The sequence below is a fragment of the Onychomys torridus genome, chromosome 17 (genome assembly GCF_903995425.1).
Source record: "Onychomys torridus chromosome 17, mOncTor1.1, whole genome shotgun sequence".
Classification (NCBI taxonomy): Eukaryota; Metazoa; Chordata; class Mammalia; order Rodentia; family Cricetidae; genus Onychomys; species Onychomys torridus.
In genome coordinates, this window is record NC_050459.1 from 11,788,525 (window position 1) to 11,807,920 (window position 19,396).

Here is a 19,396-nt window from a genome sequence, read left to right on the forward strand (position 1 = left end):
AGCTTTTCTACATGGAGAAAGGGGGATAATTTTACTTTTCCTGGTTTCTTTCACACCTTTCATTTCTTTCTCTGACATAATTGTTCTAAGACCTCCAGTACTATATACTGTACCAAATGAGAACAGTCTTAATAGATACCCTTCTCTTATTGTAGACCTTAAAGAAAGATTTTCAACATTTCCCCAACCTGTCTCCATAGGATATTGGCTATGGCTTTGTCATACACAGTCTTGACTATGTTCAGGCATGTCCCTGCTGTACTTGATTTGTTGAGGTTTATCATGAAGAGAACTAGAAGTTGTGTTTTTTGGGCTCATCAGTCACGTGGTTTTCTTCCTGCCTTCTGTTGATGTAGTGGATTGTTGGTTTGCATATGTTAAACCATCCTTGTATTCTTTAGATAAATGTCTCTTGACTGTGCTAAATGAGCTTTTGAGGTTCATTTGGATTCAGTTATTATTATGTTGAGAATGTTTCCACATGTTTTTATCAGGGATGTTGACCTTGATTGTTTGTTTGTGCTCTGTCTGGCTTGGCTTCACAAAATGAATGGAGTTTCCTGTCTTTCCATTTTGTGATTACTTTGAGAAGCACTCACGTTTTTTCTTTATAAGTTTGGTAAAATTCAGCACTGAATCCATCAGGTCCTGGATTGAGGTTTTTTCTTGTTCTGTTTGTTTGTTTCATTTCGTTCTTCTTTGTTTGGGGGATGTTTTGCTGCTGGTTTGGTCTTTTTTTTTTCTTTCTTGTTTTTGGTTATTAAAGTCTCCTATGTCCTTGTGGTTCAATGTTGGTAGATCATATGTTTTAAGAAATTTGCCGGGCTTTGGTGGTTCACGCCTTTAATCCCAGCACTCAGGAGGCAGAGACAGGCGGATCTCTGTGAGTTCAAGGACAGCCTGGGCTACCAAGTGAGTTCCAGGAAAGGCACAAAGCTACACAGAGAAACCCTGTCTCAAAAAAAAAAAAAAATTCATCCACATCCCATAAGCTTCCCAATTTGTCAGCAATACAGTTTGTCAGTTTTTTATAAAGCTCCTTTGTGTTTCTGGGATACCAGTTGTAATGCGTTCTTTTTTCATCTTTGATTTTATTTTCATCTTTTCTCCTTTTATTCTTAATAAGCTTAACTAAAAATAGCATTAAACTATAAGGATAGCTTATTCATCACGGACACCAGGAGAAGTATATTGGCTCAGCACAGAGTGCCACACTAGGGCAGTCAGGGGAAGTGGGAGTGCTCACATAAGCCTTGTGATCCCATGGGAAGGAGTGGCAAGGCAGGTCGTGTGAGGATAGGACAGTTCAGTCTGGACGCTAAGCTGTGTTCCTGAGTGTCTGCAGCAGAGGGGCAGTGACCTCAGGGTGGGGCCCATGGAGAGATTGGGGTGGACACTCTGGTTTTATGGAGTCACTGTAAAAATTGAGTTGGAAAGTTACTTACTATCTTTTGGCTCTGACAAGCCCTGAATAAGGCTGTATTTCCATGGCTATCAAGACCACAAAAGTCAAACCATCATAAATACTGAGAGTAAACAGGTCTAACACACAAGGGCATGGCAGCATCCCAGGTGACATGCAAAGAAGACAGTGAAGCCCCAAAGCAATGAGTTACCTTGAGCAAAGTGTTCCCACATGGCCTAAAAGAAAAAGCTGGGGCGTGAGCATCATATTTTAACCTTGGCTCAGAGATATGGTGCTCATATCAAAGGTTCTTCCTGAACCTTCTCCATGGAGTCTAAGGAAATATGTCCCCTCTGTCACTTAGTAAGTAAAGGGGATGTGAACACTGCCCCCAACTTATCCTTGACTCAGAGGTGTGGAACCCATGTCAATAGTCTTCCTGCCTGTTCTCTGTAGAGCCATCTGGGTACCCGGCCCAGGCTACCTAAGGCCCACTTTTCTCATGAAGAATAGATGTGAGATCTCAGCTTTTGTCCCCAGTCATCGCTGACCTCTTGTCACAAGAGATCGTTGACCTACAATTTTCCCACAAGCTCTTCTCCTTTGTCTCTCTGACCTCAGGTACCACACCAGCTGCTTTGAGGTCTCCAACACTAGGGAAGAGTTTTTTGATGCTGAGCACTCAAACCCTCTCAGTGTTGGCCTGCTGTGGAGCTGCATTTACTGTCTCGAGAATAGTTTCAACCCACACAGGCTCCAGTGGGCCTCATTTCATGTGTAATGAGGCCCAAAGAACGACTCTCCAAAACAGCACTGGAAGAGAGACAGATAGAAACAAAGAGGAAAAGAGACAGACAGACAGACAGACAGACAGAGAGCTCCAAGAGAACAGAAGGAACATTTAGCCAAGAGTTAATGACTCAAAATGACTTTTGAGCAGGAAGATGATGCCTAGATCCTGGAGGGATGAATTCTGCACACACTTAAGCTCCAGTGTATCTGTGAGGATGAGAGTTGCTTGTTCACACCATGGTGTAGAAAGAAACACAGACATGGGTCTGAGGCTGGCCTTTATAGATAATCTTTCTCCACATAATTTCTTATTGTCCATGGATAGCAAAGGCCTCCTTTCCAGCCCTAGATGCCCTACATTCTGCCATATACATACATACATACATACATACATACATACATACATACATACACACACACACACACACACACACACACACACACACACACACACACATATATATAATCCTATAGCTCTCAGCATCAGCCAAAACTCACTAGCACAAACCAGATCTCCACTTCTCAGCTTGGCTAGGAAGATCTTGGCCTTGGAAGTCTTTTCACAAACAGGAGGTCTCCACAGTTTCCTTGCCCTTGGGATACATCCATGCATCCTGTTCTAGCTTCCTTTGTGTTGTTATAAAACACTGATAAAAAGTGATGTAGGAGAGGAAAGGGCTTGTTGCAGCTTACACTCCCCAGGTCATAGTCTATCACTGAAGGAAGTTGGGGCAAGAATTCAAGACAGGAATCTGAAGGCAAGGCTACTTGCTATTCCATGAAATATTATCTCCAACCAAGGAACTCACTCACCGCCAAGGAAGTGCAGAAGAAACCATGGAGGAATGCTGCCTGCTTGCTTGTTTGCTTGTTCTCTAGTTTGTGTTTAGCTAGCCTTCTTATACAGCCTAGAACTACCTGCCCAAGGAATGGTGCACCCATAGTGGGCTCGGCCTTTCTACATTAATTAACAGTCCTTCATAGGCATGCCCACAGAACCACCTGATAAAAGCAATTCCTCAATTGAGACTGCCCTTTCGGGTGATGCTAGACTGTGTCAAGTTGACTCTTTATTCCCCTTCTCTTCCCATATAATTCTTCACAAACTTACCAGACACTCAACATCTCACTGAGTTTTCTAAAATGAAGCTCATATAACCTATTTAGATACACATTATTGAGGGGGAAACAGATAAGGCAGGGAAGGAGAGAGATAAATAGGTACGCATGGCCTGATCTCTCATGTAAAAGAAATAAAAGTAAAGTAACTTTTAAGTGAAAGTATTTTAGTATAAAAATGCTGGGGCAGAGCAAATCTGTGCAGAATGAAGTGTTCTCACGTTTGTTTCTGAGTGAAGGGTCGCAGTAATTGGAGAGCCACAAATTAGACCAACAGAGGAGTGTTGTAATGAGGAATCGGACTCCAGCAAGGCTCTGACCGCCCCGGGGGATTTGGAAACGGTAAACAATTCCTCGTAAATTGCCAACTGAACAGTGTTCTCACTCCCCTTGATTTACATGGTAGTTATATTCTAGAAAAATAAAATCCATCGCTCATTAAAATTGCCAGCTAGAACAAAAAGCCTGATTTTCACACAAAGCGTAGCAAGGTTCAAGGAAAGCTGACTCAGGTTTGTGCAGGATGTAGGCAGTCACTACTTGGGTGGGGTTGCAAATGGCTCCTGTATAACAAGCATCTTTAGACCCCTGGGTATGGGAATGAACTCCCTGCATGAGTTGAATTTCCTCAGATGGGTCTCCAGAATGCCTGGTGACTCCATGGGATGCTTTGCTTAGGCCCTCATCATTCATCTGTCCTCTGGTCACAGCCTGCGGGGCCCAGCTGTCCTGCTCTGTTACTCTCCCCTGTGGCTCCTGTACTTGATGCTTGTTTAAAACACACACACACACACACACACACACACACACACACACACACACACACACACACATTGCTGACGGAATGAAGAAAATGTTTCCAGAGGGAGAACACAGCTTGGGATGGCATTTCTCTTTAGTTCTCCTAAAAAGAACCTTATTATAAAATGCTCTGCCTCGCCAGTTGAAAGACGTTTTCCTGTGTAGTGTTAAGACGTGCTTAAAGCACAACATCACAACACACACAGATGTCCGTCGCAGGAGAATGCCCCTTTTATAGAAATTAAGAATGCTGTTCATCACTGGGGTATGATGCTGGTGGTGATGGGGGTAGCTCATCGCCTTGGCAGAGCGAAGGCTGGGGTTGGCTCTGCAGAGGCTGGATGCCTCTAGCTTGTTTCCCTGAGGCTGGGAAGCTGCTACATGCCAGTGCCAGGTGCACACTTGGCCACTCCTCTGCGCTCTGCTGCGGGTTTTCACGTTTTCGCCATAAGGGGAAGGTTTATTTACTGAGACTTGGTGGCTTTTCATAGCCCAGGCATATGCTCTGGAAAGCGACTGCTTTACACTCCTTCTGTATTGAATTTTTTCTGTCAAAGGCTGTGAAATTGGCTTCTTAAATCAGAAACAGAAACATACAAGCTGGTCTCATTTGTTAGTTAATTTGTAGCCTGCTGGATAAAAAACAATCTTTACCTTGCTCTTTATGGAAACATGTTTTTGCTTTAAAAAAAAACAAAAAAAACTCTCCATAAACCTGACAGTGTGAGCCTCTCTTTTGGTGACAGCTGGCCTCTTCCTCCATCTGTCCTCTTCTCTGTGTCCACCACCTGAGTGCTCACTGAGAGATGAATGATGCAAGCTTCCCTGGCCCAGCCCAGGAGCTGGCCACTACATCTTTTAGGCTACTTCTTCTGCCTACACCATTCCTCTGGCCAAGTTCAGACAAAGTGGCCCCGATGCCTCCCTTCCAGGAGCCCTTACTGGCCACCAGTCGCCAGCTTTCCCCGGAGCTATCACTTACCCTAACTTGCTTTTGGCCTGGTCACACCATAGCCATCACCTTCACTGAAATGTGACACTGGGGGCTCGCTCTGGCAAAACTACCATACAGCTTAGGAAAGCTTGGAAAGCTTAGAAAATGGGACTAGATGGGGAAATCATTGAAAAGTCCCCATTCCCCCTGTCCCATTGTTGACACCTGCCATGCACCTTACCACTGTGTTCCTACACGAAGGCAAGTCTGTCAGCTTTCTATGTTTCCCCAGCTGTCATTTGCATACATCCCCGAGACTTCATGAGTTGGAAAGCCAGTCCTCAAATTCACTGATGCTGATGGTTTTCAGAGGTATCCCTTTGGGGTGATAAGTTGTCCTGGGTATGGCCATGACCATAGGACACACATGATGCAATTAGTAGTCTAGAAGAGGCAGAGGAGAGTCTTGCTTGCCCATCTCACAAAAGGCCCTTACCAGAGACTGAACAGATGCCAGCACCATGCATTTGTGCTTCTAAGCCTCCAGAACCACAAAGTGAATCAACTTCTTTTAAATCTACTGCATCTGTGACATGCAGAGACAGGCTAGTCAACAGATCGTGATACCTTCATAACCATCTTCCATGGCTTGGGACAGATTCTTCTGAAATTCAAGTAGAGTTCATGTGAAGCCATTCCTGAGGACAGACTACCATCCTGGCTTCTCCCCTTTGTCCTGGTGACTGACTCACAAGGTTTACACAGAGCCTAAATGGGCTGGCACACCTTGCCAAAGAAACAGGGACACTGGTCATAGTGTGAACATCCTGGTCTTCTGGTTAGTGCCACCGAGATGACATTCCTCAGCTTGGATTTCCAGTGTATGGTTACTGAAGAGGCTTCAAGTAAGAAAGCACCAGATAAGAGCTGTCAGGTGCCCAAGAGTGAACTCTTCACACATCCTATGTCATTTTCCCAGTGTTCAAGCATATTCTCTGTCAGGACATATCATCCCCCTAAAAACCAAGATTCTCCATGGGTGGGTTAGTACCTATTACATGCTGAACAAAAATCCCTCTATGTCATTGGCCTCCGTGTCAGCTGCTCCAACGTGTGATCCACGTGACTGGTGTTTGATGTGGTCATTAAAGTTTTACTAAGCCCTCTTGGGATGGTCGTTCTCAGACCCATGCATAGCGTGGCACAGAACCAGGTCATTACAGTGTTTAAGTGCTTAACCTATTAACAGCAGCACCTACCCCAGCTCAGGCGTGTAGGGAGCCCACAGCATTCTATCTGTTAAGCCCTCTCCTCTAGCCAAGAGCTGCATCTAACAGTGTCAATCCTGGCTACAGAGTTGGGGGGCTTCATTGTGCCTACGTCTAATCAGGGAGAGCCAGCTGAATCATGCCCTCTTACACCTTGTGAGTGTTACATTACACTTTGCCACACAGGATGAGTGGTAAATACAAGACCTACCTGGCCAGCCTGATGGGAGGTACAGAATGGGAGAAGAATGCAGAGCAAGTCCTAACTACAACATGGAAGATGTCATGGCCCCACTTAGGTCTGGACCCCCTAAAGGCCTGTTGACTACCATCAGCGTTCACACAGATGTATAGTCTATCGGCTGGTGCATGGGCCATAGCCTCCTTTCTCCATGACTCCAGGTGTGGAGACTAGCTGTAGGAACAGTCTGCACAATGATCAGATCTACAGGCACAACACACACCATGCTGTCCAGGGAGGAATACCGTTGCTGTCTGCTGAAGAGCCTGCCATCCCATCAGCCATATGGGTCCCTGTTAGAAGGGCCAGAGTGCTTGGCTTCATGCAGTGTTGGAGCTGGAAGGAAAGCAGGATCCTCCGCAGGCCAATTTCAGAATATTATCGAAAATCTAAACATTTTACAGTGGGAAAAAAAAAACACTTTGAAGACTTTTTAAGTGTGGAGTTTTATCGTTCTCCTCTATCACTAGCAGCTGAGACCCCTCTTCTCCAGCCAGGGTTGCCCTTTACCAGTCTTTGGAGCTGCTGGCAGAATTGCCCACATGGGGCCACGTGTCTCACCAAGGAGCTGCACTGAGTTGGGCAGGGGGTGGGGGATGGAGGTGGAGGGGGCGCTGCTGTTCTGAGAAATACCATGTTCACTCCTGTGAGATTTAGCTTATTGGAGCCAGGCAACTCTTGAATTGCAGGTGTGGGGCCAGAATGCTGACCAGCTTTGTCATCTACTGACCAAGGGACACAGCAGAAAAGTTTGGAGTTGGCATCCTCTGAGTCGTCTTTGGAATTCACTGCATGCAGGGTTATGACATTCTGTATATATAAGATGGATAGATATGTCTTTCTTTATCTGCCAGTGCATGTGTTCTGTGTATGTGCTATGATTCTGCTTTGGGGATTAAGTCTCTTCTTTATTAACATTTGCCACTAAAAGGCATTTAGCAATAATGTAGGTATCACCATCATTGTCTCTACAATTTCTTCATTTTCTTTTTCCTATGTTCCTAGTTCCTCCTCAACTTTTTCCATAATGTTTATCTTTTACTTTTACAATGGGAAAAAAAATCAACGATTTCCTATTAAGACCCTTTTAGGATTTGGAAGACTATGAAAAAGCACATCTTTCTGTGTGCATAATTAAAACGAAAAAAATAGCCAAAGGAGCAATGTCTCCAAGAACTTATAGGACACGCTTCTCGAGGGCACAGCTGACTTGTGCTATCTCTGCTCCCTCCCAGGTGCCTCAGGATGATTGGGGTGCGTACCCCACAAGTGGCAAAGAGGAAGAGATCCCCTGCCGTAGGATGAGAAGTGGCAGCTACATCAAAGCCATGGGTGATGAGGAGAGTGGAGAGTCAGACTCCAGTCCCAAAACGTCTCCAAAGGTGGCCCTCCGGCCAGAGCCCCTGCTGAAGTCCATTATCCAGAGACCACTTGGAGACCACCAAACGTAAGAAAGCTGTCTTCTCTCTCCTGACCTCCTCTCTCCCTCCTCACAGCTGGCTAGCCGTGGGTGAGCTATCTTCACTTTGAATTTAAGTTGACAGTGTTAGAGCCTAAGCCCTCAGTTTCCACATCCTTTTTGTCATGCTGATATCTTACGATATTTTTATTACAATATTTTAAAAAGTATTTCCTTTACTTGGCGGGATTATAATGTCATTATATCATGCTCTCCTTCCCTTTTCTCCCTCCAGACCCTCCCATATACTCCTCCTTGATCTCTTCCAAATTTGTGCCCTCTGATTTCATTAATTATTTCATAAGTACAACCTGCTCAGTCTATATAGTGCTACTTGTATGTGTGTTTTAAGGGCTGATCATTTGGTATTGGATAACCAGTTGGATGACCAATCAGATCTTTGGTTGTTTATTTCATAATTATGGAAATATGCTTGGCCAAGTTTTGTGTCTGATTGGTTTTGGTTTTGGTTTTTCGAGGAGTTGGGGTGGTTGGGGTATGATCTCATGTAGCCCAGGTTGTCCTGAAATTCCCTATGTACCAAGGATAGCCCAGAACTTTTGATCCTCCTACCCCCACCTGGGTCTGATTTGAAGCATCCATTATGCATCAGGACCTGACATGTCACTCCAACGTTTGCATTAAGAGGGACATGTGTCTATTCAAATGACAGTGTGGGCGTGTGAATGTCTGAGGATATATCTGAACAGGGGCTTTTCTGTAGACTCTCACTTCATAAGTGCATGGGTAGGTAACAGATTTTTGTAAAGGTGAAGGAAATGGCTTCTTTTCACAAACATAAGATCAATAGGCTTTGTCTATGTGTTCAAAGGCATACCATTGATAATATAAACAGCTAAAACCTACTTGGGAAATTAGCTGTTGAACTATGCAAACCACAGTTGTTCTCGGCATCTCCCTGATGGCGTGCCCAGGATGTCAGGGAGTCTGGTTGTAAAATCTAAGAGCCGCCTGGTGCTTCCTCACTCCCTATTTTGAGATGCCTGTCCTGTGTGAGTGACAGCAGCAGGTGACAAGCAGCTCAGTGTTCTGTGTGTCCTTAGAGTAGCTAGCTCCCCGAGCTGCACAGTGAGACATCAAAGCTCTAATAAGAGGGATCACCTTTGTATCTCCTCCACCTAGCCTGGTACTCACTATAACAAGGCAATACTATTGTCACTCCTCCCATTAAATCCAGTAACTCAGGAGCATTAGCTTACAAAATGAACACTGAAAAATTGAATTGCCACAGAATCTTACTGGGGGAACCATGCTGCCTGGGGCGGCCCATATGAGCAACCCTCTTTCTTGGAGAACATAGAGGTGCTTAGTGTAATTTAAACTAACCTTGTTCCTCAACTCACCTGCAGGTCCCACTGAGTTGGGGGCGGAGCCATTGGTACGGAGGAGGAGGGTGCTCCAGGCTGCAATGAGGCCAGACCTAGAAATCACTTAAGTTAACCAAAGGCTTTTATTTTCTAATGAGCTACATAAATAGACCATCTTTCATCTCAAGTTTATTTATATTCAAAGACTGTTTCAAATGCAATTGATTATTCTAAAATGGCATTCAAAATATAATTGTAAATAACTGGGTCTGACAGGGTTCTCATCATTGTTTCCTTTACACACTATAGAATTTCCCAGCAGGAGTGACGTTCAAACGCTTCCTAGATACAGAGTGATCTCGTGGCTGGAAACAGGCACAAGGATTTGCTCATCTCTGTGAGAGTCTGTTCTCTTCTATGCACAAGCAGTTACCTTTGGCAGTGTTTAAGACAGCAAATGTGATGGTGGGATGAACTTGGCAGTTAGCTGGGAAAGGGTCTTAAATATTGGCATGGTTTCATCCTTCTTCACTCTGGGGACCAGTCATGTTCTGGGACTTCCTGTATCACTGTGCAATCCCATACACTAGAAGGTGTCCGCAGGCTGCTAAAGCTGCCTAGCCCAGGGTGGGGGTGGCTAGGTGGAGACTGGAACTCTAATTATCAGTTATCCGTCTTCTTTTGAGCTATGTAATAGAAAATACCCTCCGTGAAAGCTGCGGACATTCTGCTTTTGAGGCCGTACCTCTTGGAACAACACCAGAATTATTCTGCTGAAAGCCGCCTTGTCCTTCATCATGAGTGAGTCAGTCCCCTCATTACTGAGTTACAGTACATCCACATTATTCACAAAGGTACTTTCACATCCCCAGAAAGGTCTCTAAAACAGTACATGATCCTAGAAAGTTTTCGTCAAAGAAAAATATCACCAACAGTGACCACTAAAATCCTTGTTGCCACTGTTTTTCATGCCTCGGAGCACACGCCTCTCGGCTGTTGGGTTCACCCATCAGAATGTCTGTCTGCCTGGGGCCAGGTGGAGACCTGCCCATCTGTCCACCAGCCCCTGCTGTGTGCAGAGTACCAACCAGAGTTCTTAGCAATTCATTTAAATATGAATTCCAAGCGACTACAGAATCCAATTTACTGCACTTTTTAATTAGCTTACATATCAGCGTTGAGATACTTGAATTACCAATTCAAGTCTGTTATTATGAAAAGTAGAGCTAATAATTTAATTTGAGCCTTTTGCTTTGTTTTGCTTAGTTGAATTAAAAATCAGAAGTCTAATAATGTTGAACCTACCTGAGCCATTCAGAGGTGAAGGCAGCGCTTTACATCTGCAGAGAAAGGAAGGCTTACTCAAGAGCCACACTCTGAACTCCTCATAAGATGAACTCTGACTGGGGCATCAAAGTCTTCACCTATGCATCCCTGTGTTTTCGGAGATAGCTGAGTCCTATGAGGCTTGGTCTTAATGGTCAGCTGGACTGAACTAACAGTGGTGAAGATAGCCATGTGGGGCAGTGACTGGGAGGGTAAGCCTCCACCCCCAAGGTGGGCGGAAACTTCTAGTAAACAACTCAGATGAAAGCAAAGGCTGGGGGAGAGCTTGGGAGCTGCCTTTCTTTCTTTTCTGGGCAAGTGTGTCTGTGACTGCAGCAGCCCTTCACAGATGTCAGACTCAAGCTTCTCCATCCTTCCATGGTGGACTCAACACCAGTGACTTCTCTGAGAGTTTCCAAGTTTCCAATACTTCCTTTAACCTACTGAGTGTCCTCGTTTGGAAACCTGGTTCTCTGTGTCTCCAGCATCAAGGCCGCCATTGTTGGGCTATACAGCCCCATGTGAAAGCCAATTAGTAATATGGGCAATTATGTATACATAATTTATATATATATATGCATGTGTGTGTGTGTGTGTGTGTGTGTGTGTGTGTGTGTTTCCTTTTAGTTTTGCCCCTTTACAGGACCATTCCTAATATAGATACACAGACACACACACAAACATTTTTTATAGCCTTGGAATAGAGAAAAATGTTTAAACATTTTACATGAGAAAAAGCTATAAGATACTGACCAACTTGAATTAACTTTAATACAATTAAAAACTTATTCAAGGTCAAAGCAAAGAAGCCAGCAAACCAAAAGTGCTGTCACCAGGCCAAATGACAACAAAAACCTGGGAGGAAACTCTTCATGGGAAGTCACATGCTTATGTTCTTAATATATAAAGACATCTTAGAATCAAAAAAGAAGTTAATATAAAAACAAGTATAAATAACTAAATCTTTCTGGAGAATATGCAGTTTGGAACTGAAAAACCTAAAATTTCTTTTCTTTTTTTTTTTTTCTTTTTCTTTGAGACAGGGTTTCTCTGTCCTGGAACTCACTCTGTAGACCAGGCTGGCCTTGAATGCATAGACATCTGCCTGCCTCTGCCTCCCGAGTGCTGGGATTAAAGAAGTGTACCATTATCACCACCCAGCCTAAAATTTATTCTGAAAATTTTTCTATAGATTATAAAAACATAAAAGAAGATAGCAGTGTCCTCTGCTTGACTGTGTGCTCCTGAGGATGCTTTGGAATACCTGAGTGCCCATCCTGGGGTAGGTGGGTGAGCACGCTGCTGAAGACAAACCTCAGCAGGGTAGCTCTCAGCAGGAAAATGGGCAAGCTGGCTCCTATACCAGGAATGGCATACTCTACCAGCTCAGCTCTTAGCCAGAGTCTCCTACTGATAAGCCCCAAGGACCTGGCAGAGCCCTAAGCATCTGGCAGAGTGGGGGGCATTTCCACCTCCAAGCATGAATACCATTCACCTTACTTTTCTGTTCCTCAAATGACAGCAAAATTTAGGGGGAAAGGAACTGGGTACAAGACTCAGTAGATAGACTGCTTGGAGCACAAGCGTGAAGACCTGAGTTGGGATACCTAGGAAATCATCCAAACAGGAGCTGGAGAGATGACTCAGCTGTTGAGAGAGAGGACCCAAGTTGGACCAGACATCAGGTGGTTCACAGTCATCTGACACCCTCTTCTGGCCTCCACATGCAATTGCTCTCATATGCTGTGCACATACCTATACAGACATAATTTTTAAAAGATTTATTTATTTATTATGTATACAGTATTCTGCCTGCAAGTGTCCCTACAGGCCAGAAGAGGGCACCAGATCTCATTACAGATGGTTGTGAGCCACCATGTGGATGCTGGGAATTGAACTCAGCACCTCTGGAAAAGCAGTCGGTGCTCTTAACCTCTGAGCCATCTCTCCATCCCCAGACATATAATTTTTAAACAGATGGGGGAGGGCTACTGCCCATGTCAACATCCACACAGTGGAGCCTTCAACCCTATGCTCTAGTCTCTTTGGTGTGGGAAGGTATTCTGCAAGCAGCGAAAAGAGAAACCTGGACACCAACCCTCCACCTACAGTCTGTCCTGCCTGCAGGATGTGCTGGGGCAATGGTGGCACAGAATTGTGGGAGCGGCCAACCTATGTCTGCTTAACTTGAGGCCCATGCCACAAGAGGGAACCCATGCCCTACACTACCTGGATGGCCAGGAACCAGAGCCTGGATAGACTAGAGACCTGGGGTAGAACCAAACACAATTGGGAAAAAGAAATCAATGAAATGACTCTTAATCATAGTCTGCTGTACTCATCAATCAGTGCCTTGTCCAGTCATCATCAGAAAGGCTCCCTCCAACAGCAGAAGGGAGCAGGTACAGAGACCTAACAAACAGAATAGAAAGAAATCACCAAACAAGCTTGAAGAGAAAAACTGCCTTTGGGTAAAAGCAGAGATGAGCATGTAGGAAACATGGGAGATGTGCTGTGGTCCAACACACTGTGGGAACACCAGAGAGACAAAAAGGGAGTAAGGCAGAGAACACCTGAATAAGTAATGGCTGAGAAATTCCCAGACTAATAAGATACAACAAATGTGAGGATCTCTGATGGACACCAGAGCCAATGCAAACCCCAGCATAGTTATGCACATCACACTGTATCAGAACCAAAGGATATAGAGAATTATGTGAGATGTGAGGATCTCTGATGGACACCAGAGCCAATGCAAACCCAAGCATAGTTATGCACATCACACTGTATCAGAACCAAAGGATACAGAGAAAAACAACCAGCACATTGAACACAGACATGCAAAGAAGTGCAGCAAGCATTTCATGGCAAACTACTCAGATTGGAAGGCATGGAAGACATCTCTAGCATGGCAGGGGTGGGGTCTACTAGCCATACTCTATCCTAGACCTAGCAAAAATTACTTTCTATGAAGACTTCCCCAAACAAAATAAAACAAAAAGCTGAGAAAGAATCAACTTGTAAAGAAATCGCCATGAATAGTGAAGGGTTTCATTCCATATTGAGTATCAGCCTTGCAAAGATTCCTCCCTGGCTCAGACTGTCTTGGAAGGTGAACTGGCAATCCCTTTGAAATTCTAACAGCCTTGACTCTCTTGCATTTCCTGGTGTGGGTCCTCATTGTACATGTGGGCTGTGAAAGCCACCTTCAAGAGATGAAGATGTGGCTCAGTAGATAGAATGCTTGCCTCTGTTCACAAAGTCCTGGGTTCAATTCCAATACCATGTAAAGTGAGAGCAATGGTGGTACACACCTGTAATCCAGCACTCAGGAAGAGGAGGCAGTAAGATCAGAAGCTCAAGGTCATCTTCAGCTACATAGCTAGTTCAAGGAAGCCTGGGCTACATAAGATCCTATCTCTTGTCTTATAAAAGCTTTATTCATATCAGTCCCCAGGTATCCCCAACCCTGACACTTGAATCACAGGCTGATCTCTCATCTCTGTGTTTTTAACCAGCCGTGTGCCCAGCAGCAGCACCCTGCAACATTCATGGCAGATTCTTCATAGCTCTGACCTCAGAGTATCTGAGAGATGGTGACCCTTATTGCCAAACCTGATTCCAGCTGTTTCGTGAGAACAACCCTTTCAACCCCAAGCTCAGAATGCTCCTCTTGGAAACTCTGAAGGAGATTCCCTTGCCATCTAGTCCATAGGAACACAGCACATCATGTCCATCCACTATCCTGTCTCCTCTCTGTTGTTCTGATAAAATATCCTGTACAAAAGCAACTGAGGAGAGGAACCAGTTTACTTGGCTTACGTTCCCAAATAACATCCCATCATTTGGGCAAAGTTGAGGCAGAAACTCAAGTAGCTAGCTGCATTATATCCAGAGTCAAGAACGAAGGTCATGAATGCATCCTTGCATCTTTATGTGCTTGCCTTTTCTCATTCTTGTCCTGTTCAGGGCCCAGCCCATGACATGGTGCTGCCTGTACTCCAAGTGGGGCTTTCTGCCTCACTTAACTATCAAACAGGGTAATCCCCCTGACAGTTACACCCACAGGCAAACCTGATCTAGACAATTCTTCAGTTGAGGTGCCCTCCTCAGATAACTCTGGGCCATGTTAAGTTGACAATTAAAGTTAACTATCGCAACTACTTTCTGCATTTCCCATGAGTCCACACACCAAGGAAGGTGGGGACCATCTTCTACAGCATTGCTCAGCTTATTACTGAATGTATAAAAGTAATAATTTAGAAATCACATGCAGGGACCATTGCCAGTAAACCTAACTAATACAGTTACTAGAGACACCTGTGAACCATCCTTAAAATGTGACCACAGTAACCATCAGGACAGGAGAAGCCTGGGCATCCAAGCCACGCTTGCCAGCTTCTTACACTCTGTACTGTTGGTCAAGAGAGCCGATGCCTCCCAAATAGAACACACCTTAGACCTTAGTGTTTCAATTAGCATGAAGCCATATGCTCCCTGGTGGAAGGCTCCTCTCCCACGGTTGCCATGGCTCTCTGATAGCTTCCAGATTCATAATTTCTGTTGGAGACCAGGGTGGATCTCAGTGCCAGGCCGTGTGAAGCTCTTGCCAGCTCTGTGCCCATGTTTGCATCTCTGAGTCCAGCTTTCCGATGCCAGGCAGCTCATGATGACCCCAGCAGGGACATGGCTTCTGCGAGGTGGCTGAGCACTTGGCATATGTCTTTCAGGTCCCTGCCATCGGGAAGCAATGCCTCAGCACCATTGGCAGTCTGTGACACCGGGTCTGCACTGTGGGATGTGGGCATGTGCTGCCAGGGTCTCATGCCCTGGTTGTTCCCGGCATCTATTCTGCATAGCTCTGACCTTATTCCAGTTGTTCTACAGATCGTGCGAATGCTACCTGACTTCAGTTTTTATGTGCACCCCAGGCTAGATTGATAGCTCGGTTGAAGAAGTGCTTGTTGTACCCAAGCATAAGGACCTGAGTTCAATCCCCAGGACCTACACAAACTAACAAGGTGTGACCTCCTTTTCTAGTGACTAGCCCTGGAAGTGTAGTCCTCAATCAAGGAAATATCTCTGTGAAATAGACAAATCATTAATAAAAACTGTAACAATCAAAATGCAGAGTTGCGGAGTCCAGTCCCAACTGGATACATCCACAAAACAACTCTCCCACCAAAGGCTCAGGGGTCATTTTGAAAGAGCAGTGAGGATTGTAGGGGCCAAAGGATCAAGGAGTTTGCTGTGAGACTGTCTCCTAGTAATGTCAGAAGCTACACCCATAATGTCTCACTAACATCACTGCCTAAATGGAAGCAGGGCAAGGACGGTAACAGTAGACATGCCCCAGTGAGCAGGGGAAAGTCCAGGAGGCCCCAGCCCTACACAGCTATGGAAGCTTCTGTAGTGTTGGAGGAGGCATAGAAAGGTGGATACCTGGGGTTCACTGGCCAGCTAACCCCGCCCAATTAGCAATTCCAAGCGGAGAGAGATCTGACCTCAAAAAGCAAGGTAGACAGCACCTGAAGAGTGACACCCGATGTTGACCTCTGCCTCCACACCCACAGGCACACACATGTCTGTACACATACAAATCACCCTCAACCTTTCATGTGCACACACACACCTAAGTTTTAAACAGTAAAGCACATACAGGTTGGAGATGGGATGTGGTTCATCAGTACAGCATGTCCTCATTATGTGTGAGGCCCTGCATTTGATCCCCAGTACCAAAAATAATTTTAAAGAAAGAGGGCTGGCAAGATGGCTTCTCATGCAAAAGCAAGTGCCACCAAGCCTGACAACTCAAGTTCAATCTTTGGAACTGTAATTATGGAAGGAGAGAACAGACTCCAGCAAGTTGTCCTCTGACATCTATGTTCATGATATGATGTGAGCATGCACATATGGATGTCCGTACATACATAAGTGCATACATACATACATACACACACACACACACACACACACACACACACACACACACACACACACATGTTCATTCATTGATTTTAAAACATTATTAGTTTTTGAGAATTTCATACACTATATTTTGATCATATTCACCCCTCTGCATCTCCTTACAGACCTCCTTCTTTCTTACCCACCAACTTTGTGTCCTTATTTTTCTCAACCCTCTGAATCCATTTGTGCTGTGTATATACTCTTAGGTATATGGCCATTTGCCTGAATGTGGTTGACTGCCAGGGGTCACACCATTAAAGAAAATGGATTATCCCCTTCCCAGCAGATATCAGTTAGAAATGGCTCCTCAGCTAGGGGCAGACTTCATGCCTACCTCCCCACTCTGTGCTGGGAGTCTGTTTGGCACCAAGCTTACACAGGCCTTGTGTATGCTGTTTACAACCCCTGTGAGGTGTGTGTGACACTGTTCTGCTATATACAGACAACATAGTTTCACTGCAGCCTCTTGTCTCTGGTTGTTAGCATCTTTCTGCTCTCTCTTAGGCAGTAATTTCAGAGCCTTGGGATGCAGGGTATATTAGAGATAGCCCTTTTAGGAGTGAGCATTCCATAGCCTTATTCTGCACACCTTCATCAGCTGTGGGCCTCTGTGTGAACTGCCATTTACTTTTACCTTTCTAATAATATTTGAGATGTGAATTAATCTAAGAGTATAGCAATAAGACATTAGAAGTCAATTAATACTATGGCCATTTGCTATAGGTTCTTCTCTAGTGCCTGTGACCTGTCTAGCCACAGTTCTTGGACTGACAATGGTACACCTTTTATCTTGTGAAGCAGGTCTTAAATCCAATCAGAAAGTAATTGGTTACTTTTCTGATACTCATGCCAGTATTGTACCAGTGGGCATGTATTGCCAGGCCAGTCATTGTCACAGCTCATGGGGGTCACTGTTGGATGCGGTTGGTGTTCCGTCAGCATGTTGGCGCTTTCAGCACGTTGAAAGCCAGCCAGTAGTTTTGAAGCTACAGGGTGAGCACCAGCTTGATTTCTCCATGTTCTGCAACTCAAGTTGATGGTGGCTCCAGCACTAAGTCTTACCATCAAGTTCTAGAGGGTAACAAAGAGAAATGGCACTTGTCTGTAGTGTTTAAGGGTCTACAGAACCTCACTTGTCAAAACCTTGAAAAGAGGTAGCCCACTCCTGACACCAAGTGTTTTATTTGTTAGCCTGTGGTAGCTAGTAGGGACATTGTTATAGGGTGACTCTACTTAATCTCTTTTATATATGGATGCATGTATGTGTACATGTGCATATGGAAGCTTCTGCAGTATTGTTTTCCATATGATTGTGTCTAGAGGTATTTAATGTTAATTGCCCCTCCCTGTATTACCTCCTCTACCCTGCCTCCCTACCCTAACATATTTAATCAATGTCAGTTCAGTTATTTTCCTACGTACCTTCATATCACTGTGTTCTATCTTCTCCCCCTTGACAGCCCCCAGTGCCAACTAGTTTCCTGGTCCCTATGAATATTCTAACTGAAACATCTGCAGATTCAAATATAACATCTTAAAAATGAGAGAAAACATTCAACATTTTGCCTTTTGGGGTCTGGGTTACCTCAGTCAAAATGATTGTTTCCAACGCCATTCATTTACCTGAAAACTGGATGTCATTTTTTTAACAGTGAAACAAGATTTCATTGTGCAAATGTACAGCATCATTATCCATTCATTCATCTACTGATGTGTGTGCACGCACACAAATAAATAAATGCAATTTAAACATTTTTAAAATACAAGAAAGAACCACAGCACTGTTGTCACTAACTATACAACCCAAGTGTGTAATGCATCCTTCACTAACCATCCAACCCAAGTATGTAATGCACACTTCATACCTATAGTCTGTCAAGACATGTCACATTTGACCCATTGTGTGACTGAGGGACAAACCAAAAGAGCAGCATAAGAAGTCTGTCCTATGTGTTAGTCACAGTGAGAAATCCTCCCAAAGGGGGGTCTGTAGGAAACCCAGGGTCATGAGAGTTCTTCAACACAGTGTCAGCCCTCTGTGCCATATCAGGGCCCACTTCAGAACACATCAGCCAGCTAATTAAATGAACTATTAAATCAGTTGTTTAAATTGTGAAATTAATTACACTCGTGGCAAAAGCCTAGCACAAACATAATTGCAGGAAGTTGAGTGTGCCTGTGTCATTGACATTCCATGGATCCCACCACCTAGATGCTCTCACATGCATGCAAGCATGTACATGCAGATATAAATTACAAAATTAAGATGGGATCATAAGTGTACTGTGCACTGTTTTCCTCTCCACTGTCTTATTAACTTTCAACTACAACTAAAACACACTACCACATTAGCAACTTAACACAAAACAAACTTACCATGGGAAAGGCTGGGTGCTGTGCCTGGCACGGCTCCCCCAGGTGGTATCCATGGTGGTGTCAGTTGACTTCACTCTTTACTGGAGGCTCTGGGTAAGAAGCTAGTTTTCCCTCAGGTCAAGCTGTTGCAATGTAAGCCAGAGACCCTCAAGTCCCTGCTGACAGTCACCCAGTGTTAGCTCCCCACTTGTAGAGGCACTCACAGAAGCATGTTCTGACTGGTGGCCTCGGCTTCATACTCACAGCCAACTAGAGAGGGAATACCCATTTCACTCTTACAGACCTCTCCAGTATCATCTCCATGTTGTTTCTCCTGCCTTCCTCTTCTGATTTCAGGGTATCTAAGAGAGCAGTGGTCCCACCCGGATGATCTGGGT

General features: G+C 44.6%; 1 protein-coding gene across 5 annotated transcripts in view; it reads left to right on the forward strand.

Moving 5' to 3' along the window:
- Positions 1-19,396, forward strand: part of Dlgap2 (DLG associated protein 2) — a 724,943-nt gene that overhangs the window by 630,549 nt on the left and 74,998 nt on the right. For all 5 annotated transcript variants that reach the window (XM_036166326.1, XM_036166325.1, XM_036166329.1 and 2 more), the window contains one exon: positions 7,796-8,007. In XM_036166326.1, the coding sequence (XP_036022219.1) occupies positions 7,796-8,007 (212 nt within the window). The remainder of the gene's footprint in view (positions 1-7,795; positions 8,008-19,396) is intronic.